The sequence below is a fragment of the Battus philenor genome, unplaced genomic scaffold (assembly GCF_028537555.1).
Source record: "Battus philenor isolate CCGP_79_NKW_IND1 unplaced genomic scaffold, ilBatPhil1.0.hap1 SCAF_27, whole genome shotgun sequence".
NCBI classification, from domain to species: domain Eukaryota; kingdom Metazoa; phylum Arthropoda; class Insecta; order Lepidoptera; family Papilionidae; genus Battus; species Battus philenor.
Genome location: NW_027181690.1, coordinates 6,686,587 through 6,713,799, shown reverse-complemented (window position 1 = coordinate 6,713,799; position 27,213 = coordinate 6,686,587). Strand labels below are relative to the sequence as shown.

The window sequence follows — 27,213 nt, the reverse complement described above, 5'->3', positions numbered from 1 at the left end:
ATATTTACAGTGAACACTTGTATACAACACGAGAAGAATTTCAGAAGAGCTTAATTTAAACAAGAATCTTAAAACTTTCAGCTTAAAACTATGAGTGTTAAAAATACCCTCCGGTGTAAGAAAAGACCACAACAAACTTAAACGGGTTCCTTTTATTTCTGGATACCTTTACAGTATCATTAATATAGTAGTAGAGCAATTAGTTCCAAAGCCCAATCGTCATTAAAAAACCTTCACACTCAGTAGGTTAGTTCACAAATTTTTGTTTAATGAATTTCAGATGAGAACGGTACAGAAAAGAAACCTTTCCTTAAAATAAATTTTCTTCTCGTATAGTATCAAAATTTTCTTCAACTTTTCTACAGATTTCATTGGTTTTTCTGCAGATCATCTAATTTCTTCTCCTCTCTCCAACTCCGAACATAGTTTTCTCCTAGCCTTAGTATAAAGTCTTCCACATACTGATCAAAGATTTTCGTCTTCTGGCATTGCCGTATTTTGAACGAAAAAATGTTTCGGGGTTTTCGAACGTTTAATTTTAATAATAAAAAAATTGTCTTTTGTAGAATTTCAGCTCTAGTGAATAGTATTATTTTTTCACATAATAAAAGGCAACAAGTAAAATTTAATGTTATTCTATAGTTATAAAATTACTTTTATTAGGTATACTGTCTTATATACAATACTTGTACATAAGACAATGACTTATTTCCGAGGTTACACTGCAATTACTGTGTACAAATCCCTATAGTACCAGGTCACGTATGTCAACTGTAGGTAGCAAACAAAAGGAGCGCATCGTAGCTAATGATATACGATGTCATGTTTTTATTGTTTCTTATCAGCAGATTTCGAGATTTATCAAATGGCTTTTATCATAAATGCCATCATTATATTCAGGTACATAACTGTATCAAGTAAAAGAACTTCTATAAATATCTAACTATACATTGCCTATAAAATAACGGTTTCATAAAAAAGTCAATAAGGAATAAAAGTCTTTGTTTTTTGGAGAAAATGCACAAAAATATTGGGTCGAAAAAAGAGCTCGAACCTTAAATCTCTAATTAAAATTTTACATCAATTAGAAAAGGATTTTCTCCGTATTACGTTTGCAAGCTTGCAATCACTTATCGAGCCATGGCGTTCTTTAATCAAGAATGAGAAGTCCCGTAGACGAACAAAAGTAATTGGCAAGGCGTAGCGAAATAGCAAGTCGAAGTTTCAATGAGCAGGACACAGCGCGCAGAACGCACAGAACGCAGCTTAGGACGATTCACAAGGTCGTCGAAAGATGCTAAACGTAGGCTGCTTTCAACCGGTCCTGTTGGAAATCTATGAGCAGGATTGTGTCCAATCGTGGACATCCAACAGCTGAAATTATGCGTATATTCGTACCCTTGTACATTTTAATCCTTAAAATCAAACCTGTTCTAAAAACTGACTGTTATAACATGTCGAATAATTATAATATCAATACCTTTATATAAAATTCCTTTAGTCCACAAAATGCCACATAAAAAACTTATAGATACATTTAACAATATAGACTTTAATACTAAATTTAAAATTTAACGAACCGGACTACTTGCAATGAAAAATTAAAATTTAATGTTATAGTAATTCATCGCCTATTTCTTTTTGTCTCCAAAATTTCAATAAGGAACTGGCGAATAAACTACAAGCCTATTTCTATTGAATGACAGAAGACTTAAATAGAATACATGGCAAAAGTTATTAAGAATCTACTAACGAAAAATGAAAAAAATTCGGGTTAAGTGTCTTACGTTTAAATTGAACAAAAAAAAACGAATATATAATTTACGTAAACTCTTTTTTATTACATTTAATTTAATGCTTTAATTTCAAGGTAAACTAAAATTTAAAATTTGTTCACCACATAAAAGCATTTGCTTCAGAACTTATTTAAATTTTAAAATTATCTTATAAAAAGTTATAATTGTCACAAAAAAGCAAATGCATGGAGAAAAATCTTTGTCGATTGAATGTAGCAACACCAACAAAGTTTCGAACGTCATTAGACAAATAGAATTCGTATTTCCGCGAGAGGCTGTCAACATTCGGCACCCCGCCATCTTGCCCGGGGCGATAAGACCAATTGGCGCACGTTCTTTATTCGAAAACTCGCCATCGGCAATGCTTTTTTATTTTTCTATTCATTTACTACTCTCATTGTATTTATTAATTGGCGAACGTTCGTTGTTCAGTGCGAGGGGTCACGCGATTTTGAAAAAGTAGCATAAATTTCACATTTGAAAAAAAAAATTGTTATAATTTAGAATTTTGTTGAGTAATTTGGATAAATACTTTTTGTGTTTCATACACTCGATGACAGCGTTTTTTTTTAACAAAAAAGAATAATCAACTGCCTTTAGCTATAAGCTCCACAATAATTTCGTTTCGCTACGTATGACACATTTATTACTAACATCATTTCAGTTGTAGAACTTCGATTGCTGAATATAGATTTTCCCCGTAGATGTCCAATGAGAACGGCTGCAAACGGCTTACATCCAACTTCTTCGGACAACCTTAACAAGGTCGTATACCCATCAATTGCCGGTCTGTAGTCTCCGCTCCAGAACCATAATACCCCAGAGGCCATCTGCTAAGTGTACTTTCTTTCATCTACGTATCACATTATTGCTACAAAATGTCTCATTAGTGCTAATAAAATGTCTGTAATGCATTTATAATAAAAAAGATGTTTTTTTTAATTGTTGTTAAATAACAAACATATATTTCACACCGTGAGCACTTCTTTAGCTATTACCAAAAATTACAACTACAACTACAAGAAGTACATGACAAAAATGCATGTTAATATATTCTTATATCAATCCAATTTCATTATGTCCGGGGTATATATATGATATGTAAGTAGGCATTTCCCAATGACGGGGGACATAGGCCCAATATGGAAATCCAATATAGGGCGGACAAATAACGGATATTGTATAAAGTGAACGAATTAGACTCGCATGTAGTCCGCAAAGGGAGAGTTTGTGTTGCCATTACACGTAGAAAATTTATATAATATTTTCTGCATTTAGTTTGTTTGTCCAAATACATAGTTTTTTCTATTAAGTCTGTTACAACAATATCCATGTCACTTATATGTGAACTGTTCGTTAAGAACTGTAGTCTTCATTCTTCTTCTCTTCCTGTGTACTTAAGTCCTATTTCTCTTGTGATCGGCCAGATAAGTCCCATTGTCAAATCTTTCTTAAGTAACCCTTTTTTTTTAAATCTACTAACCGTTTGGAATTTAATTTTCGCATTTTACTGTCATTGTTTTATCTAAAACTTTCAACACATAAATTGCAATGCCTCGTCGTTACAGCCCATAGACGTTCACTGTAAGGCATAGTGGCATAATCGCCACGCTTGTCGGGTGGATCTGCAATGCAGTGTGGTATTATGGTACACATAGGAGGCTGCTGCCCATGCTTTTGAAAGTTGTTTGTGGGCAATGACAATCCTATTTAATTAACGCTCAAAGTGTGAATTTTAAAAGTTTATATCACTGGAATTGAACTTGCTATCTACGATTACCACTGCGCCCATCCAACATACTGAGTCTGCGTGTTTCATCTTTAACCATACCGTAGCTTCCCATCAAGCGAATTGTTGGTTGAACCTTAAAAAAACTTGTTTGTGAGATGTGGCAATCCTATATATTTAATGTACAAGTGTGAATTATATGAGATAGTATCCCCAGACCTATGTAGCAAGTCTCGGTCCTCTACCGGAAGGTTACTACTACTCACCAATGCCTAGTATTAAAATATCGTCTACTTGGGGCAAATATAAATACTTTGGTGTAACCAACTTGGTATATTGTTGTTATTTAATTTTGCAAGTCACTCCTTTATATTTAATTATACTTCTGTCTCCGTACTGTGGTTGTCTGGAAGAAATAGCCTCGTGCGATAAGACCGCCCATTGTACTTTTTTCTTTACTACTCGTATTATTAAAATATGTATATATTTTCTATTATTCTATTAAATCATTATAGCTTATTGTAATAATTGTCGCCAACGTTTTTATAGATAAAACTTTTAAAGTCTTACTTAGTAAAATTCTTTCATTTTAAACTTAATATTAATGTTGTGAATTACGTAGTTGTGTTGTTGGTTTTTAGCTCTAGTCTGTGGATATTAAACTAGCTTCTCAGAAACTGTTGCGCTTGACTGTCTAATTGTAAACAGTTGTAGATTAATCACTAAGATAATTAAATATATAGATAATTTCGGCCGCAGGAGGTCGATAGCTGATATATTATAGTCCTGCCCCGTAAATTAGACTCGATGGAAGCTGCCTGCATCAGGCGTCCTTCTACGACTTTGACATAGTCGTCTTTTTGGTGGACGTCCCACGCTGTGCTTGCCGCTCTCAGGTCTCCACTTCAAAATCTTAACGCCTAACGGTTATCTGTTGTGGTCCGACCACTTCCACTTAAACTTGCCAATATACTAGGCTATATCGTTTACTATCGTTTGTCTATGGATCTTCTTTTTCGTAATTCGATCGCTTAGAGACATTTTGAATATAGCAAACCTTAGATTGATTGTCGCTTGCCAATGAGGCCTACATTACTAGTAACACAAACTGGTAGTAAACATTTTTTATATGATCTAAAAGGGGATAGAAATCATCAAATCATTTATGACGAGAAGAATACTTGAACTATGGCACAATTTGAAATTATTTACAAATTATAATAAGAGTATTATTTAATATAACAATAACTCTTGTAATTTTCGTTCATTGAACAATATAACCCCGTGTCCATCGAGCTGGAACATTACCAAGTGCTAACTGCCCGCACATAAAGCCATTTGTTCGTTGTGTGAGCGAGTAATCGCCAATCGTCGCACATCGTCTCTACATACTAATTAACGTCGCACTTGGGGTGGGGTGTGCTCCTAACACGTGTTTTCGATCCAATACTTTAAAGTGAATTTACTTCGAGTTTGATTTTAAATTGCACATGAATTTTAAATTGTTATATTGATTATTATATCATCAAATATAAAGTTAAGAGAAACTAATAATTTGAAGTCAAATATTTTATTTTATTACAGCTATTTATTATTTTTAACCTATGTTTAAAAGTTATCCATAAAATAATAGAAAACATTTTAGATTTAATGTGGGACAAGTCGATGTTTAAGATGAAGTTGGATAACAACGGCCAAAGGTGTGATGCGAGCATTATCGTTATCCAAATAACATTATTGTTTTATTTCTAGAAATTTGTGTAAATTCGATAAGATAGAAAGTTGACAAATCGTGGATATGTTAAATGTTGTCAAATTTATGTGGCGAGATAGATATTAAAAAGTTGTCTTCGTATTAAAGATTAAAAAAGATTAATATATGTTTTTAAATTTCCGTATAAAAAACGTTAGTAATTTTTTTATCAAAGAGGGTCACATATATAATGAATCTGGGGGCAATTGCTACCCCTAGGGCGGTTCGTCCGCCCTACGGCAGTTGCCCGCCAGACGTCACTACGAGCGTGTGTCTTCGATCTATCGATAACACTTTTTCACGGCAATAATTCCGATTATCGTTCTCTTTTACACTTTTATTTTCAAAACGTTTTTTTTTTTAAATACAGTTAAAGTTATGTAACTTATAAAATTTTTAATAAATATAAATTAAATGGAAAAAAATATACAACCAATCTATAATTATTATATAATAAAAGTGTTTAATAACGATAAAAAATAATAACTTTGATATCTATTCCAATATTATTACCGAACATTTGCCAGAAATAAAAACGTTTAACCAATCGAAAGAATAATTATTTTCTGTACTATTTCGAAAGTAACCGTTTTCTTTTGGCGTGAAGAATCGATTTTGTATCGTTATTTGCATAATAATAATGTTGCCCGTTAATTAAGCTGTGCGTTTTATAAATTTAATTACGCGCAAGCGTTTAATGAAGATATTGCCAGTGCTTAACTTCGTTAGAATTCAAAAAGTATCGATTAATATTTTAATTGAATTATATTATAGCACGTGAAAAATTATAAGAATAGTATAATGCAATCAGTTATAAAATAATTAACGGTGAGCTCTCTGAGTTGAGGCAATTTAAAAAGCAATCTCTAACCGATCGCGGCCGGAGTCGAGCGGCTCTCAAGGGACCGGTAATTGTCGATATTCGAAATACGATTTACATATTGTTTTTAGTAACATTCGCTTTCACCTCACTACTGTTAAAAAAAATCGAATCGCGCCAAAATAATTGATGTTATCATTCGTTCGATGTCACAAGTGTTTATCGGTGATTTTTAAAAAATTGTGTTGAAATAAACCGTCGGTAAAAATATGTTTTAATAATATCGATATTAACGTAATCGATAAAAAAAGTTTCGTCTTATTTGTTTTGTGAATTGTTATCGAAAAACTGGCGCTGGCGTACGTGGATTTATCTAGCGTGATTGAGGTGCAGGTAAATACAAACATAATTTTTTTTCCTATAGATTTTAGATGTATTGTTTTATATACAAAATAAAACAAAATTCGTTAACCATGACATTACAGACGCTTATTACCGGATATATTTATATATATATTGTGTATGTATATATAATATTTTACCTTTGTTTATTTACAATAACAGTATGCAGTTATATTTATATATTAAAAGTACTTCTAATGTAATTCGTAATCTTATTTAAAGGCCAATTGAATGTGTTTTAAATGTATATTAAATATATTAAGCATGTATTTATTTTTTTTATCATAAATATCTATTATAGGTATTGTAACTAATAAGTAAATTGGTTTTTTTTTATCATAGATATCTATTACACTTTTTGTAACTAATCTGTAATATTTATTTATATGTACAACCTTTTCCAACCCCTTCTATCAATTGTTAACCAGCTGCTCTTTTTTCCTTATCAACGATCAGTCTTAAATCCATTCAAGGTTTGTCTGGAAGAAGACCGTCCTTTTATCTTTATCTTTTGCTTATTTCATTCGATTACTTTTAAGTTCCCGTCATGATGTATAATAAATCTCAAAAAAAATAACAAAAATTTAATTCCTGAATACGATTTTACGTAACAATAATTATTGTAGTTTAATGTTATATGATTACATTCAGGTGGAAAGTGACACTCTGACATACTTTAAATATTTTTACTCTTGGAATGCGACAGACTAATATCTTCTAACAATGCAAAGTTTGCATGGACAGATAGTTAAAAATAATTCATCTTAATATACAGTAATCTGGATTTTTGAAGGCTTTTTCGTACTATATTATCATTACGTTGTTTATTATTTCGGAAACATTTGATTTTTGTAATCTATAGACTTACCACATTAGAACTTTTAAACTTATAACTAATAAGCGTATATAAACAACGATGCGAAATATAGCATTCGCCTAATGGTTCCTTATATTATGTTGAGAGATTACATAAATTACCGTTTTCAAAAAATCACAAGAAACAAATACGTGTTTCGATAAATGAATAAAATTTTTAAATAAACTCTTTAATAGCAGCAGAACTAATATCATAAAACCACAATTCGGTATCACTAACGAACGAACGACTCTATTTCTGTTTTTTATTATCACTACACGTATATCGATCAATTTATACGCCATTACAATATAGATAGAGTCCATTCAGTGTACTCTCGGCTTTTGATTGATGAAACTACGACGGCTAACAGTACCGTTAATAACTATATATCTCCCTGGTCACTTCGTTAGATGATCGGCGAATTCCCGACTTCTAAATTTAATTTTCCCAAAAAATAATAAGACATTAAGGTATTTATGAAATAACCATATGTGTTAATGTGAACGTGCCTTTGAGACTATGGAATTTATAAATGGAATTCAGAAAGCTGGAAATTATTAAAGTGACAGATGACATGTTCTTTTTTTCTGTATATATATCGAATGGCACAATATTGATATGTAGATAGCCATAAATCGATTTTAAGGTTTAAAATATCTGCCATTTTGTTTTTTAAAAATAAAAAGTAATTGTTTTGAATATTACTATATATTTTTAGTGAATGTTTCACTTTAATTTAATAATATATTAGGACAGATGAATATTTTTCCATTAAACACCGGAGCATCATGATTTCTGCTGGACGTCCACTGCTGGGCAAAGGCCTCCCCCAAACATTTCCCACACGACCGGTTGGAAGCAGCCTGTATCTGTCTTCCGGGACATCCGTAGAATCATGTTATGACTGTTAATAAAGTTATAATTGTTCAATGTTAAAAATTAGTTCCGCTGATTTAAAACAAGTTATGATATACGTGTACATACATAATAAAAAAAAAACATAATTATACTTTTTTCAATTTTCCTAAAGCTTGGTTAAAATATTAATCTTATTTAAATTTAAACACACAATTATTAAAAATAACAGATGTATATCAAAACTAATGTTTCGATATATGATTTATATTATAAGTAAAACGACATAAAAGTAGAACGCATTATCTATAAAACAAGATAAGTCGATCCGTTACCTAGTATAATTAACAAATAATTACCGAGGACTAAAATAAACATAATTTTACAAATTAACTATAATTATTAACCGGTTTTATTTGTTAAACACCACTGATTGCAGCGATAAAAAATCAGGTTTTTAATAAAATACGCGATGGATGACATTCAGATGATCAGTGTTTTCGAAAAGAAAATTGTATAGCTTTTATTACTGACGTGATTTAATATTTTTTTTTAGCCTGGTTTAAGTTAGTAGTTAGTTACATTTTTTACGTCAACATTCATACAACCAATTAGGTCAGTAGGCAGGCCCCTGCTACGTGAATTTACATTAACGTCGCGGGAAATCACTGGATGGAGCGCAAGGCCAGTCAAGGCGATTTTTTGGGTAGGATACTTCCAAATTATGTTGTAACCGTGTTTCCGATTATTCAAAATGGGTGTGCTACTGTGCTAATTTAAGAATATAGATAATGTTTGATCGTTTAACTAGGTACAATACCTACTAGGTCATCATTTCATATTTAATTTTATTTTTCGCCGCCTGAAACTTGTGCTGCCAAATGGCAAAATCTTTTTATAGAGTAATATGTTTTTGAAATTTTTAATTGCTCAATCTAATTTCTTAAGTATCGACCTTATAATATTAAACCTAATTTAATCTTTTATTTTAACATTCGTGTTATTTTTATGATTTCCCCTTAATTTTACATTGTACGTTTTAAAACAAAAATTTCACTTATTTCATTATCGTTGGTCAAACTGGTAAATTGAGCATATTTTAATTTAATATGAGATCTGGTCAAAATAGATACTCCTAGCTGTGTAGTGTTGAAGAGAATACACATCGTGTGATAATGAAATGTTTCAGAAGTGGAATAAAATGACGGTTGTTTGAGATGTTGGTACGGCACTAACTGTTTTATCGGAATCAAAGTCAGAAGCGGCTAGATTATTTTCAGATTTGCGTCATTTCTCCCCAGTGATCGTTGTATGGTCTATGAACATTTATGATGGTTACATGGGGTATATTACGACTATTATAAATCACGCAAATTAAAAATAAAGATTAAGAAGAAAGTTAAAAGTTGTAAGATATATAGCATAGTATAGCATGGTTGTAATTGAGACGCAATCTGAACGGTAGTAGCGACAACTTCGTTCGCCTACATCGAATAATTCGGGCAGGTTATAATTTTCACTTAGCATCCGTTATGAAAGCATAAATTAAAAAAAAAATCTCGTTCAACTATAATCGATTGCTCGTCAACGCGGTAACTCGATGTTTGGCAATTGATCCAGATTAAATCGGCAGGTTTGAATCCGTTCAAACTAAAGCAATATTACGATAGACGTTAATTATTATAACATGTATTTTATTACACAAACATTAATTCCAATAAATCTATTACAAAAATTGGGACGGTCGATTGGTACAACGCGTGAAACTTTTAAAACTAGACCGCCTACTAACGTACATGTTTCGACACTACATTTGTTTTTTTTTTTGTGCTGGCAAAGACACTATACAATCGATGTCACATAATGCCTACATTCACAATATTTTAAAAAAATTATACTATACGATAACGTTTACCTTCTATTAACCTCATTATACGTTCTCATCTTTTCTTGACATCTTTAAATGTAATTCCTAATATAAAAGCACTAAAGCGAACAGCTGTATCGTCAACCTCATTACTAGAAATAAATTCATAATGAATTTGTAAACGGTGGAAGTAGTAGCGAGGTTCAACAGCGATATCTCTCGTAATCTGATATAGGATTTAGATTTATCAAGAGCGAAAATCAGCATATTTAAACGAGAAAAACTCAAGCTTAGGTATGGATCATTAAAAAAATTGGCTAGATAGAGAGAGGAGTCTGGTAAGTGAAGGTGAACACCAATTCATTGCAAGAAGGCCTCCTTAAACCTGCGTGCCTTGTCAGCCAATAGCACCGAACTGGCACTCGCAAGATGAATTCACGGCATAACAAGATGTTACTTCTCTTATACCGAATCAACTATTCGGGTATTAAATTTTTATTTTGGAACAAAAGCAATCAACTTCGCGTTCCGACTGATTGACGGCTAAAAAATATCGATGTTAATACTCTCCTAATTAGCCGATTGCATTGATCATATAATTAACAAATCGTCGGCAGCCAGTTATCTGATATAAAAAGTCAATTTTCTTTAACGAAATTACACTATTGTATTATAACAAATTAAACTGCTCTTAACTGGTACGTAATAAAAGAGTTCGGCCTCTCAAAGGTTAATTACACTTTATATGTAAATTTGAATTGAACATACTGTAATGATCCACTAAGATGGAAGGCACGCGAACTCTGAATTAGACGTACAAAAATCTATTTACATCAAAAATTCGATTATGGTGCTGTTTAATAGATTTTGTTAGACATAATTAATTGACTTAATGAAAAGTATAACCTAACAAATGTAATTGATTACCTACTTACCTTAAATGTAATTTCATTATTTCTATTTATTTTTTATTAACTTATATACATACTGCCAGTCATTATACATTCCATATTGAATATTAATCTAACATCTAAACTATACATATATATAACAGAAACGATGTACATGTTTTTCAAACAAAATGTTTCTGAAAAAGATTCTATTACAATATTAAATATAATAAACATTTTATAAGTTAAAAAAGCTTATTAATTAAGCATAGGATTTGTTCCAATACTATATTAAGGATATTATATACTTGAACACAAAAACTCAAGAATCTCGGAAGCTTTCTAAAGCTCGGCAACTTTAATCTTAAACTTACAAGAGTACCAAACGTGTCTTTATCCGAGAAGAGCTCACAACAAACTCGGACGAAATTTTCAGTGGTCATAATAGAATGTACACTATATTTAATAGAATCAGACGTTATTTTGCGGAAGTCCATCCTAAGTAAGAAAAGGACCAATATTTAGCCACTTCCGCACATGCATCCACGGAGCATCTTCAGGAGTTATGTTACACCGATTAGTGAAGTTATGTTACACTAATCGTGGAGGGGTGAAACACGTGTTGATTGATTTAGTGGTGGCAGTTGTGTAATTCGCATTGTTTGCCGCAAGCGCATTTATCAGCGGGCTGGCGGGCGGTGCACTTTGTTGCACGACTATCACTCCATATGCGGAAGTGGCTAAATATTGGTCCTTTTCTTACTTAGAATGTACACTGTTGGTTATACATAGGCCCATATAAAATGTGAAACGGCCTACGTCAGGTGTCGCCCTATAGTCTTCAGGTCTGTTAACTTTGTAGGCGGTAGACTAGCGCTTTAATGGTCACTTTAACGATATATTTAATAGGAATAAAGCAATTTATTACTAAGCTTTATTATTATTTTAAAAGTCCTTAACACTGTAAAAAGTTTTTATTTAAATAAATATTTTAAATCTATTACGTGATAATTTTGATATATTACAGAGAGATGATAATGAGAAACTGTGTAATATAAAACTATACGCAGTTGAGCCCACAAATGAGTAGCTAAATTTATGAAATTCGCTAAGCGATTTAAAAAAAAATCGTCATCAATTGATCAAGTCCTCATCAATTGATGGATTATGCTTACGCTTAGACCTTTAAAGGATTTGTTAACCTTATAAAGACGAAATTTAAGCGTTACGGGTATATTTTTATTTCTTATATTTATTATGATATTGAATGTATCATTCTTATGTGAGCTGATATTCCACAGGAGCGCCTCGGCGGCGGCGGGCTGGGGCTGGGCGGCGGCGGATTCCGCGGCGGCGGTCAGCCCTCGCTGGCAGACTTCCAGCCGCCTTACTTCCCTCCGCCCTTCGCACCATCCGCACACCCGGCTAGTCCACATCACCAACAACAAGTATGTTTCCATCACTATATTTTATTAATAGTAATCCACCTCTCCAACTCCAACCCCCGACAGTCATTCTTGAGGGTCAAAGAATCTTCAACGAAACCTAGGCATAGTATTATGTGATCCCTTATAATAAGTCCCGAGGTAAGACAGATGTGTCACGGGAACACGAAACCACTGGAAAAGTACAAGCAATCTAAATTATATTAACACATTGACATTGTCATAACGGATTGATTTCCGCAATAAAGCAGAGCGTAGCTTATTTTACGTCGAGTGTGACTTTAATCTAGTTAGGCCAATTCTACTTGCTATCCGTATATTTCCTTTAACTTTTATTAATCTAGTGTTACAAATGATACTAGATAACGAAGAATCGTTACTGTGAGGACTAAAAATTTCTCTTTACATTTTTGCTACGACACACTCAGACAAGATTCTGTTGTAGTCACTTTTATAATATCCTTAATATAGTAGGTAGACTAATTAATTCCCAAGCTATATTTTGTGTAACTTACTGTACAACTTAAAAATCCTTCACACGATAATAAGATACTTAAAGGTTTTTGTTTCATGAACTTCATAAATTTATTACTAGATAATTTAGGGACATTACACGAGAGTGTATGGTAATACGGTAAAAAGTTACCCACAGAGAAGTTACTAATTATATTAATCCCAGAGAAAGATGTAGCTTTCTTCATTTCTAATCCTAACCTTATGTACATAACGATTTTTCTTAAATTAATTCATATTATTATGTACATAGATCACATTGTCATATATATAACGTTTATGTCACGTATGTCATGTAGTACTTCTATAATCTACTAATTATGCTATTCTTCGAATAGTCTTGAATAATATTCCGATCTCGCAGAGCCATGGCATGGAATACAGCGGCGGTGGTGGGGCGGAATACGCGCAACACTACGCGCCACAGCAATTGCTGCCACGCCACCACGGACACCACGAGCCCCACGCACACCTCCGGCACCATCGTGACCACCACGACGCCATTCACACGCATCACGTAAGACACCTGACAATAGAAAATGCTTAACAAAGCCTGCTCGAATGAATAAATACTTGTTTCATATTATAATTTTTATTTCTATAACATCTGAAAAACACTAATGTATTTAGTTTTGTTGAAAGACCACTTTAGGCTAATGTGTAGCATTAGACCACATTAAAAATTTAATAAGCATATACACATAATATTATCACTGTCGTCGTAAGTCCAGCCTATAGATGCTCACTGCATGGCATAGGCCTCCCTCAAAGATATCCTAGGGATAAGATACATCATAATCACCACGCTTGGTAAGCGGGTTGGCGATCACAGTGTGATGTTATATTACGCAGGCGACGCCGCAGCCCATCCTCTGAAAACTCGTTTTTAAGCAAATCCTTTATAATTAATACATAAAGTGCAAATCCCGGGATTCAAACCCACGACCAACGATCTCAAGTCTCTGCTGCTACTGCTCCCTGTAAACACTATAGTTATTCAATATTTGGCAGAGTTAATAGCAGAAAATTCACAACACACGTCAATTGGCATTCATAACTACGTAAGGATGTGTTTACATTGAAGGCAAATTTTCTGTTCAAAAATTATATCAAACATGTTATGAAGATCATAGAGTCAAAAATGACCACAACATGGCAAACAATAACACGCTGTTTTTTTTTTTTAATTTGCTAAACCGACAGATTTTCGATACTCAAAAAGCATTCATTTTTCTATTTTCGGGATACTAAATAAAACGCTATTTCGCTTGACTAAAAATATTATTTAAAATCATTTGTTAGTATTTAGCAGTTATAAGTAAACATTTATAACTGATTAGTATGATAGGATAACTGAATAAATGGGATACTACACTCTATTTATTGATTTAATGTAAAATGAGTAAATGATTTTTACGAACAATAAATAATGAAGTGATCACTCTGAAATTTTTTCAACTCAAATATGACAGGTCAATAAATTCTAGCACTACAAAGTCCACGGCTCAGATTTTACGCAATAATTTATTTTAATATGTAAACGAATTAAGCCAACGCTTTTCTTACTTATTATTATATATATTATATCTGAAATTATTGATTTTTGGACGAGGTCTACTATAGACAGCAAAACAGCATTGCATTTACCGCTTTAAAGTTTTTACACCTATAACCAATGAATATGTATATAGATTAAAAATTATATTAAATATATGTACTATTAAAACAAAATAATCTTTTTCGTACCTGTAAATAAACTTAATAATATTACAGGTAAAATGTCAAAAATCATATTTTACCTATACGGATATTTTAGATGAACGAACGGTCTATTATAATCAAAGCTCTGCAATTAGTAACTCTGTAAAGTCTCTTGGGGTGAACCCCACGTCCTAAGAATGCGCACCCCTCAGAAGTCTTCAAATTGTTTCAGAGATCCTACCCGAGTCGATGGAATAATTATGTTATTAAGTTTATCATGTATTTCGATACACTAACGCGAAATTATTATTTATATATTAAAACCTTTTTAGTACATCTAATAACGGAAAAGAAAACAAATAATGTGAAATAGGCGAAATGAGTATAAACGGCAGTCTTATAACAGGAGGTTTCTTCAAGACAACCATTGAACTGCACTTTTATTTTGGAAGAAATACAGATCGAGAAATCATATTATTTATTTAAACTGTTTAAGCATTTTTTTATTTCATCTTAGTTAAAAGGGATGATAATATGAAAAATTAAGATTTTTTTTCTAAATACGTTTTAAGTTTTGTTCCTACGAACACCATGACACGAGATATAGTACACGAGTCATTAGAAATATCTCTCTGTACACTCGGCTTGACGCATACGTTTTAAAGAAAAAGAAAAATTGCTTTAAATGATTCTAGAATCTTATAGAATAATTCCTTTAGAACTGATAGCCGTTTCGTAAAGTTCGTATTATATGGAACTGAATAAATCATTTCAAGCATGTTCTACCTTTCTACAATACGAGATACGTTAGTAGATATTTCTGAAGAGCTTTATCAAATGCTTCATTCTAAACCAAGTGTTACAATCATAATGGCGTGAAATTGAAATAATATACTTACAGTAATAGAAATATTGGTCACATAATTTTTATTTGAAGTCATCACATGTCACATACTAATAAATATATACACAAATTAGGGGTAATTGAAAAAATAAATGTATTGGTTATTTAATAAAATTATTTTACAATCTTTGCTTACACCAATTTTTAACTCACATCCCAAACTATTTAGTTAATAACATCGTTGTCCACTTTTAACTATTATACGGCAAAAAAGCCATCATATTTACGGAGAAATATCAAATTTATGACGTCATTTTAGTGGTAACAATGGGCTATGAGCGGGATATTAGTACGGGTCCACTTTAACAGATTAGCCGCTGTAATGCTGGCAATGTTCCGGTTTTCGAATGGAATTCTATACACTATACACTTTGGACGGGAAATCTGACGTCATTTTCTGATTGAACTATGAATGAAAGACCCATTTGGAATATTATGAAATCTTTTACAAATTTATATGAAAGTTTATGCTATTATATAAAATAAATAGGTTTTAGATTTTAAATACAGTTATTTAATATATTTTATTTTACAATTTTAAGAAAATTTACGGACAAATAATAAAAATTTTAACTCGCTTGTATCGCTCGTGCAACCGATGCTCAAGGGGCCGGAAGGTCGAAAGCAGGTAGACGCAACTGGGGTAGAACGCACTTACTGGATGCGGACAACGCATGAACAGGTCTTCGTGGCGATCTTTGGGGTGGTCTATGCCTTGCAGTAGGAGTCTATCGGCTGAAAAGAAGAAGAAAAAGTAGAATATGTAAACTTAAATAGGCTTCAAATTTACTGATGAAAAGCTTCCATTTATTTGCTAAGCATATAACCACAAAAGTAAAACCTATAGATGCTAAGAAGTTTCAGATGGATAAGGACAGGTATTTTATACCGGTATAAACATTCAATACAAAAAGTTAAGCCAATTAAATATAAAATAAAATGTATACAACAGTACATAAAGTAGTGAGTGAGATAGTAAACTCAATATAGTGTTAACTTGTGCAATGAAACTCAAACAAATAATTGATTAATTCCGCGCCCCAGTGCCAAACTATAAGTTGGAGATAAATCATGGTCTAGTAACATGAAAACATATTAAAATTGCTTACAAAAACAATCAACTAAAAATTAAGGCATTTACACATTAAGTCTGTTTTTGATTTTAGAATTACGAATATCAATAAACTTATATATTATTTCAAAATATTTCGTGTTCCGGGAAGCGCAAACTCCTTGCGGATGATGTTTATATTTATCATCTCTAATCTGTTAGTATCATGTATTGTTATAAATAAACAGAAACTAACTTCCTCAGAAAGAAAGTGTTAAACTTTAGCTATACTCATATTCCATAAATACCTGACCAGCATTCAGGTCTAATAATTCGCACAAGATATCTATTTACGTAAAGTTAAAACGAAGACCGTAAGCCATTGTTATTACTTGATAAGCTTAATAATAAAAGCATTATATAAAATGTCAATCTATGTTTTGTACACCCTATCCAAAAATCAATAGTTTCACAAATAGTAAATTAGGTATTCATAACATTTTAAAATTCAACTATTATGTATCAAAATTAATATTTATGTTATCTGTGTATAACTGTAAACTTTGAACTAAAACCTTGAAATAAATGTAAAGATTGGATCTTACTATGAAAATTTACATTGCGGTTGAGTTCCAACCACTAATCCTTAGTTTTCGGGGGGGAAAAGTAAAAGTAGATTGTCGTCCTTTTTCACGCCTGAACAAGCATTGTGACTGACGACAGCGCTTTGCAAATCTCGGCACGTTGTGTTGAATATAGAATATGCAAGTTTCAACAAGTAACAGTTGTAGAGTTTCTTTAAATATTATCTGCCTACATTGAAAGGTGAAGTCATGCCAACATTTTGTTTAATTTCCGCGGACCTCTGTAGACGCATTATGAAACTCCATTGTTTTGTCACATAAACATATACTCTGACGAATCTCATGTGCAACCTTGAAGGTCCCTTGGACCACTTTGAAAACAAGAACTAAGTTTTTCGTTCACATAGCCAGATAAAACGATGACAGTTTGGAAAAACTATTAATATCTTAAAAGGTAGAAGGACGGCGACCACGAGGCCGAGACTAACCATGGAAGTACCCCCATCCGCTGGTTCAACCAGGTCCGAACCACGCTCTACACCGCAGTAGAACAACATCTGGATTATTTTGGAAACCACTGATGTAATTGTTTGATTGACAGTTATCACATGGCGGGTTCGGTTACGGAGGAGGCGAAAGGCGAACAGACTACGGCGCTCGGGAGCAACACGAGCTTGCCTTACACCACGCATTACATTCTACGGATGAGACACAGGTATTCATCAGATCAGCCAATATACGCCCACTACAAGGCCTCCTCCAAATGTCACCGTGGTGATCGGTCTTGCGCTGCCAATATTCAGCGACTCACCGACTTTGACTATGTCTTTACCCCTGTCTTTACCCCCTTTGATTTTTTTTAAATCGTCTTAAACTAAATAGTAAGTTACATGATCGCCCCATTGGTCTACAGATCGTTGTCTACTATAAAATCAAAGATAACTTTACGATTTTCTTGTGTATTCATGTCCAGCAAGTAATCTTCTGCTTCATATCTCTGCTCCACCTATTCTTTGATATCGCAGCATGAAGTTCTCTGTCAAGCAGATTTAGTGGAAATAATTAATAGGACTACAATCTCTTGAAAATTTTGACTCGACTTTCCCAGCCACGATCATTGAACGAAAATTTTACAAGTTTCACATAAACTGAGATAACAATAAAAAAGCTTTAATTATATCAATCCAGAATAAAATAATAATGAACTAAACATTTTGACCTTCTGGACACAATAACATACGAGACTTATATAAAACATATTGAAGCTTATACAATTTTATAAAAATATGAATATACAATATAAAAATATTTCTTCTACCATCTAAGGAATTTAATAAGCCATGTAAATTAACAATGCCGATCGAAGGCCGCCCCTTATTATAGAATATTTTTCAATATTGCTCGGACATTCTCCTTTTAATAATGTAAAAAAATACCCATATGGATAAGACTGCATTGTTTTCTTATTTTGTTTTTTTTTTACAACAGAATGCCGCCATGGACGACACGACGGGATTCATGACAGACCTTCCATTATTAAAAAGTAAGTATGTAATAATATCATGTACTTTTTATTTACAGTACAGCAGCTTCGGCTGGATTATAACTTAACAAAAGATAAAATCCTTAGTAAATCGTTTTAATTTTGTATTATTATCCCATAAAATTCAAGGACGTTCATAGCTGGACTTAGTTCGGAATTGATTTCCAATAGGACCAGTTAATAACGGCTAACAAAGTCGTCTGTCTGCCTTGAAAGTTGTCATGCTGCTCTGCAATTGCATTTCCGTGGTTTTCACTCCAAAACCTTAATGTCCCAGCAGCTATCAGTTCTGCGCGCTGACCACTGCTACTACAATGTGTCAAACCACAAGAGTATGTCGGATGGTTTCGTTCATCTACGGATCTTTTCAATTATGAATCAATCTCATAAATCAACATATTGTTCTTAAGTCTTAAGAGTTAATAAAACTAATAAAAGTTGAAAAAAAGGTAATAAATACCTTTTTAAGTCTATAAAATGTGTGTGTAAAATTATTTACAATTACTTTGTAAATAACCATTTCATCAATATATATAAAAAACATTCAGCTGTCTTATTTACGTTGGTCGAAAAATAATGTATCGAGTCAGTCATTTAAATGAAGTAGCTGTTTCCTGCGCGCCATACTACGCCACCAACTAAAATAAATATAAGGAAAGACTAAAAAAACATTCAATTCATTTTGAGTCATTATATTTATTAAAAAAAAACAACTTAAAAACCTTCGTGGTTTCATCCACAATAACTTTGATTAAGATCATCACTTGATCAAATGCATAGTTTACGATTCCATAAAGGACATACAGAGAAACGTTCATTTAATATTTGACCTCCAAAATGATTTGTAGACTTAATTATTAAAATTCATACACAGTAGAGACGTAAATAATATTTTATAGAATTTTTAATACATTTACACTGCAAACGTCAACAACCTTTTTTAATGTAGAATTTTTTAATGAATAGAGGTTTTATAACAACGATGTTTAATCACACGGTGCTCAATAAGCTTATTGTAGCGCTTATAACTGAGGACGTTAATCTATTTCTCTTCCTTTCTTAGAATAATTAAGAGTTCTTCGGTTTTTAGCAATTCTTTTATCATGAACATCACGATGAATTTTCTTTAGGTGTATCACTATCTGGATATTGTACTCTACAAAACTACGGAGACACGGAGAATAAAAATTAAAAAATTCCTCATTACATGCCTAAAGTAAATAAATAATTATATCTGAACGTATACCGTCGGCGCGGTAAAAGCAAAGTGATCTTGGAGATTTCTGCCGACTCATACAAAACGCGAGCTTCGTGTAGCGTCAGCAAAAAAAAATATTATAAGCTAAACTCTAAAACAAAATTGTTTGAATGCTTCCACTTTTCAATCTCTATATTTTATATTTTCTCCTCATCTGCACCACATTTTCTTAGTAAAAGAATAACAAAAAAAGTTATTAAATATAAAAAAATATTTAAGGTCCTGGAGTGAACAGTGACTTCCTATGAATATAATGATGACGATGAATTAAGAAAATTAGTTTTCATTTTTGTAGTTATAAATAGGCAAAGATATTTTTTCTTTCGTTATAATCATTCGATTCTAAAAATGTTTATTAGAAACAATTATCAAATAAATTATGTTTAGCGATTTATATTTACTTGCTTAAGAGAAACTAATGTAACTCGTCAAACTTTTAGTGTACATTAAAAGATAATTACAAAGTTTTACTTAATACTAATATAATAATTACAAAATTTTTGCGAATAGTACTTAATGTTCCCAATTTAAATCGCACGAACATCGGTAAGATAAGCACATGTTATTAACTTATCAAATATTTTTATTGTTACTCTCGTATCGATGACCCAACGAAGATAAGAGAGTAATTAGACCTCGTACAGAACTTATCGCATAGGTGTATCGATTTTTCTAAGTAGATTGTAAAGGTCCATCTCATTCAACGGCTGAATGAATCGATATCAGAGAAATAAAAAGAATCGATCAATCATTCCATATTTAAATTGTGTGTTCGAATTTGGAATTGTGAGTCGTTAGACTATTTTAATAACATAACTGAACCGACTACTAGAGCCGTACCTGGCTTTGCTTGCTGCTACCGGTTAAGGTATAAAATGATTTAGGATCAAGAAACTTATCATGATTTCAGCCGTAAGTTTCCTATAGGATCAGTTGATAGTGGCCTGCGTCCCCTGTCTTCCGACCTTAGCAACGTCGTCTATACCCTTATGGCGGAAATTTTAGATTATCTAAACTTGTACTTGGAGTCAAGAATTAAGAACGAAACTTAAGGTTTTATTGAACTGACAATTTTATTTTATGAGACTTAATAACACATTATTGTTTATCAATGACGTGTTTACTTAGTTCCAACGGGCAATAAGGATTTGGAAGGAAACTTCAAGATCAGATATTATACACATAGATGTCTAGACTAAGCGCTTTCGTCACTCTGCCATACTAAACTTGATCAAGATGTAAATGTCAACAGGCAAACATTATTTGTCAAAAAAAAAAAATCGTTACAAAAAAGTGACATTTTATTCCTAAAATCAATACGAAACCTATTTGAATACAGATTTATAATTGGCAGCTAATAAAAACGTGTAATAAAAAGCTACTTTCGATGTGAAATAAGCATGGTGTTACACTAATGACATAGTAAAGTTTATTGTATTAGGGTTGCCATATAGAAATATTACAATTTGAATAGAGATCACGCTGAGCGCATGTTTGGGGCGTGGCGGTGATTGTTAGAGTTGCCATTGTTGATATTTGAAGCCGGCTATTTTGTAATCACACGCATTCCAACCGACATCGGATTGACTATATTTAAAAAAAATACTTGTAATGAGAAAAAACGAATGCCGACATAGAGGAATAACGTTTAATGATTTGATATAAAAAAATATTCCGACTATTTTTATTCTCTACGAGATCGAACCAAGAAACACAAGTTCTATAGACAAATGAAAATAAGCGACATAATCCAGCGGATTGGCAAGATGAGGTAGTAGTTAGTCCTTAATGTTCTGCAGAGAAGACCGTGGATTGGCAAGGGCAACTCAAGACTTTTACCCACAAGGTCAGACGACGTTTTTCAGGTCGCAGAAAAACGCAAGATGTAAACCGCTTTCAAGCGGTCTGATTGGAGATCTAAGTAGGAAGCGTACATCCAGTATGCCATCAGAATTATAAAATAGTCTATTGGATTTGATTGTGATCTATAACAGCAGAATTTAATGTATGACCGGAAAGTAATGTCGTTTCTGTGGACATATTTTGCAGAAAATCTTATTGATTTTTACAGCTCCTGCTTCGAAAATTTTTTACTAGATGGTAAAGGGTTGTTGATAACGAAGATGTGTATATATTGTTGATTAGAAATAAAAACTTGTTTTAAATGTAGTCGTGTGAATTTAGCTTAAGAAAGCGACTTTACTTTCCGGACACTAATATTTCATGCTTTGAAATGAATTCATTATTTCGGTCGTGTGACGTGTGGCAACATATTGTTGAGACCATATGTTAGATATGTCCATCCACACCTTTGGAAACCAAACTTCTTGTTAAAGATAACTATATCAAATATGATAAAATAAGGCAGCGTAGTTAATAATATAAATGATAATCATTTTTTATTTTGAAAGCAATGAAAGGACGTGACGGTCTCGGCGGCACTGGGTCATGTGCGCCGAATGACGTGTTCTGCTCGGTACCGGGGAGACTGTCTCTACTGTCGTCCACCAGCAAGTACAAAGTGACCGTCGCCGAGGTGCAGAGGCGACTATCGCCGCCGGAGTGCCTCAACGCCTCTTTATTAGGAGGCGTGCTGAGACGGTGAGTTTTTTTTTTTTATTTTATGTCAGCCAGTTACTAATGATTGTTCAAAAACATACTAAGACGTCATTTAAAAATATTCTTGATTTATATATTTTTATTTTATATGTATACTCGTATTACGTGTGTGTATTAAATCTCGTTCAAAATACCGCAATGTCTAAAGACGAATTCGTTGACCTGTGTGTATTGCCGGTTGTCTTGTGGGTCTAAATGTAGTTATTCACGTTGGGCCTTATAAAAAAGGCTCAAGGTCAGAAAGCAATGAAGAGAAATATACTCGGACCTTTGCTGCGAAATCAAATCAGAAACAAGGAAATCATAAGTCTTCATAACTAGAACAAGTTCTAGTCTGAAGTTGCAGTGAGCGAGAAACATCGCTCGTGCAGCCGATTGCAGTTGGGGCCAAAAGATACTCGAGTGGTGACCACGAGCCTGATAATAGGTAGACAACTCACTAGGTGCACTAACTCCATAGCCGAGATCGCAGAAATCCGTCGGAATCAGGCAGCGCAAGACCGATCATAGGGGCCATTTCTGGTAGAACTCTATTCCTTACAATGCCATCTATCGGCTGAAAAGATGACAAAGAAAGATTTAAAATTAATTGTAATTAATTAATTTTATTTATTGACGATTTATATGTGAACTGATAGCGTCTAATTTGTAGTTTTCATTTTATATATCACGTTATTTGATTCAGATCACGGCTACCAAAATTCAATTATTCCTCAAAAGAACCGCATAAAAGTTGACGCACGTTTAAAAATTATGATTAGATTGCGCCTCGTGTAGACTCCGGATGTGTCCGAAATGAAATTAAATAAATTATCGAATAACAAATTGTATTCGCTGTCATTTTGACTATTAATAGGATTTTATTTGACCACCACTGTACATAAAGATCTATACTATATTTAGATCATTTAAATACGCGACTAATCGTGGTCGTTGAAGCCTATAGACGCCCACTACAACGAATAGGGTTTCCCCAAAGATATAAATGGGGGAGATATAGCATAATTGCCACGCTCGGCAGATGGGTTGACCTGCACAGTGTTCTATTATTGTACGCAGAGCACGCTGCTACATATCCCCTGGACAATTGATTGTGAGCAGTGGTAATCCTATATAATTAATGCACTAAGTGTGAATTATATAACATTGTATTACGGAAATCGAAGCCGCTCCCTATGATCGCAAGTCATCGAGTATACAAGACAGGTCAGATAAATTAGTTTTGATTTGTAATGTCGTTTCTATCGACATATTTACAGAAAAGCCGATTGATTTTTACCGGTCCGGCATTTAAAATTTGTATAATAGATGGCAAAATGTTGTTAAACGGAGGTGAATAAATTGTTGATTAGAAATAAAAACTTGTTAAAGATATATTCATGTAAATTTAACTAAAGAAAGCAACATTACTTTCCGGTCCCCCTAATAGATAATAGACCTTAGTGTTTTTCTAACATATACCGTATATTGGCCAGAGTAAGTCAGTCAAATGAAAACATAAGCAAGTCGTCAGCAATGATCAGCAAATCGCGTTGGTTTGAAGTCGTACAAAGTATGTACGTTTGCTATAAACCAGTTCCTATTGTAACGATTGTATCGCGTCATGACATGATTTCAAATATTCCGTACTTTACGACACACGACACTATCAAATATAATCGTCACGATCTTTCTAATGTACTACAACGCTATTAAACATGATATAGCACCCGGCATTTGATTTGGCACGTCGGAAATATTTTTTTTAACCCAATTATAATGAACAAACCAAGCCATCGGAAAACTAAGCTAATCTTTGACACTGGTCTTATTATTTGGCTCGATGTGTCAAATTAAATGCAGAGTACTTAATTTTTTACCGCACAAATTTGTTTAATGGGAAAATAGCTGCAGAAGTATATTTAAAAAACATTATCCTCAGATCAGATATGATTTGTAAAATATATGTATTATCTGGAACAACTTAATGTTAATTATGTGTTCGGTATGTACTTTTATTATTTATTTAATAAAGATAAACTGAAGTACTGATAACTCTAACAATTTGCTTAAAAATCTCTTTAGAAAACGTTTATAACGTAAATTTTACCTTTCTAAATGCTTTTAATGAATAACAAAATTTTAATTATCAACATTTATTTATCCCTTTTTAATTCGAAGTTTGTCAATCCCTGTTTTATTTTATTGAAAAAGGATTTATTCTGGCATTTTACTCCCTTGGCACTTTTATTACGCATACATGTAAATTTCTTAAAGGTCTCAGAAAGGAACATAAGTAAAACAATGGAAATATATAAAAAATGTTAAGTTAAACTGTAAGATATACATTACTAAAACAATGGCTGAACAATCAATGAAAACAATTTATCAATGACTAAAAACTGTTTATTAACTATTGTTCTTTCATGACTATCAACAAAGATGGATACCTAAGGTTACAAATATTATCATCATTTCAGCTGTAAGATGTTTACGTTGGCGTCCCCCACAAATTTTCAACAGGATCTCATCCAATTACCTTAACAAAGTCGTTTATTCACTTTCTGCAATCATTGTATCAAAATTCCAAATTTTTGTCAACGATGCCAAATTCTTGCATTTTTTTCTTCAATAAAGTACATTTTTTTAATCCTACCAATAAATTCTACAAAATTTTGCATAGCGGCAGTCAGAACGATATATTACTTATAATAAATGGATCCGAATTAATCTCATATGCGTGATTGATAATCTCTTTAATCGAATTGTGAATCGTTCAAGCTGAGAAATCGATATCCAACTCATTAGTACTTTTAAATATATCGATTCATTCGATTTTATTTTACATTTATTCCAAATCCATCATTGTTTGGCTCGTTAGATGCAAATAGATGATGTTCTTTTTTCGCCAACCGAGCGGATGAGTGAAAATAAAACGTGACACAGATTAAATAAATGTTTGTATACTGATGAATAATTGAGCTGCATTGATTATAATATAATTCGTTCTATTTGCAACATTGATCTTTTTTGAGAACGCAATACAACTTCTTGCGTGACGAACTTTGGGGGAGGCCCACGTCTTGCAATCTAATCTATATATCTTGTAATCTATCAGCTGAAAAGAAGAATTTATAAATAATTTAAAAGTGTAACAAAGAACTGTTAGTTATCTTGGTCGTACTTACAAACACAGATTAAAAAAATAACGATCCGCCACAAATCAGCGGCTTAATTCACTGTATATCAGTTATTGTGTATTAACAATGTAATTATCATATAATCGATTTTTTTTGCGGCACGCGAGCAATTCGGTATGGATAAAAAAAAATTTAAATCACGTGCCGTTATATAGATAATGATAGTGATAAAAAATCTAATTTGCGAGATGATATTGATGCATACACATAATATTTTCGATCTGCTGGAATTATACACGTTTTTAGATAATTATATAAAATGCAAGTACTAAAAAGTATTGTATATTATTATTAAGTATATTTAACTATTGCACTAAGTTCTTTCATCATCAAAGTCATCATTTCCGCCGCACGCTAGACCACTGCTAGTCCACTGTTGGACCTCTCCTCTGAAGATTTCTAATATTTGTAGGAAGTGACCTGCAGTTTTCTGACGACCTTAACAAGGTCAACTTTGTGGGTGGGCGTGTTACCCTGCGCTTGCCAATTCGTGCCTTCAATTTGCAAATCCGCTATGTCGGTCATTTTTGTTCGCCTACGAATCTCATTTCTGATTCTACTAGTTTTTTATGTCCATGCCAATTTAAAAAAAAATAAGCATCACAGTAATTTTTAATACTTTTGCCTTTAATAATCTTTTTTTGTGTTTACACGAATGTATAAATATATTTTTAAATAACTGTTTCTGTGAAAAGATATTCCAAAAAAGCGAATACAATAACAAATATTATTCTCTATGTTGATTCAAATGTAATTTAATTTTGTAAAAATATAACACAATTGAATCTAAAAATTAACAGTAAACTCGATTCATACTTTCACAAGCGTTGTCTCACTTGCCACCTAATAAAAAACATTCCAATCTTTTTTAATTCAATCAATCAATGCAACCGACAACCACTACTTTGTAGAAAACTCATCGTCGAAGAAATTTATCGAAAACAATTTCGTTAACGAGCCTTCATTTTGACGGTTAATACTGGTAGCCTGTTTCGGACGCCACCCTGATATTACAAGGTTATTCTCGTAACGCAATAAAATACGTTACAATTTTAACTTTATTACAAAGGGGTAAGGCAACTAATTCAATTTATTATAGCATCATAATTATTTTCTAACAACTTTCTATGCGTCAATCACGACTTACAGTTTTGACGGTAATCGATAGGTTATCGGTGGCTCGATCTAGCGGTCAGTAGCGGCACTACTGCGTGCCATTACATATATTTGTTACACAAATGAATCTTTATTTAGTAAGCAGTTGATAAAGTACAAAAAGTTGTAGGTTTTATACAAGACTATATTAATGTCCATTTAATTATAAATTAGATTTTACTTGTCTTATATATACAAATTAAATAAATGTTGTTTTCATATTTAAAAAACGTAGTCGACTATTATTCATATGAAAGTTTAAAATTTTTTAAAGAAATAAAAAAATATTA

At 32.6% G+C, this 27,213-nt stretch overlaps 1 protein-coding gene across 1 annotated transcript in view; it reads left to right on the top strand.

The window, feature by feature from the left end:
* TfAP-2 (transcription factor AP-2) overlaps positions 1 to 27,213 on the top strand; it is a 91,358-nt gene that overhangs the window by 58,231 nt on the left and 5,914 nt on the right. The window contains exons 2-6 of the mRNA XM_068768986.1: positions 12,273 to 12,419; positions 13,294 to 13,446; positions 17,771 to 17,884; positions 18,658 to 18,712; positions 22,382 to 22,571. Coding sequence (XP_068625087.1) covers positions 12,273 to 12,419; positions 13,294 to 13,446; positions 17,771 to 17,884; positions 18,658 to 18,712; positions 22,382 to 22,571 — 659 coding nt within the window. The remainder of the gene's footprint in view (positions 1 to 12,272; positions 12,420 to 13,293; positions 13,447 to 17,770; positions 17,885 to 18,657; positions 18,713 to 22,381; positions 22,572 to 27,213) is intronic.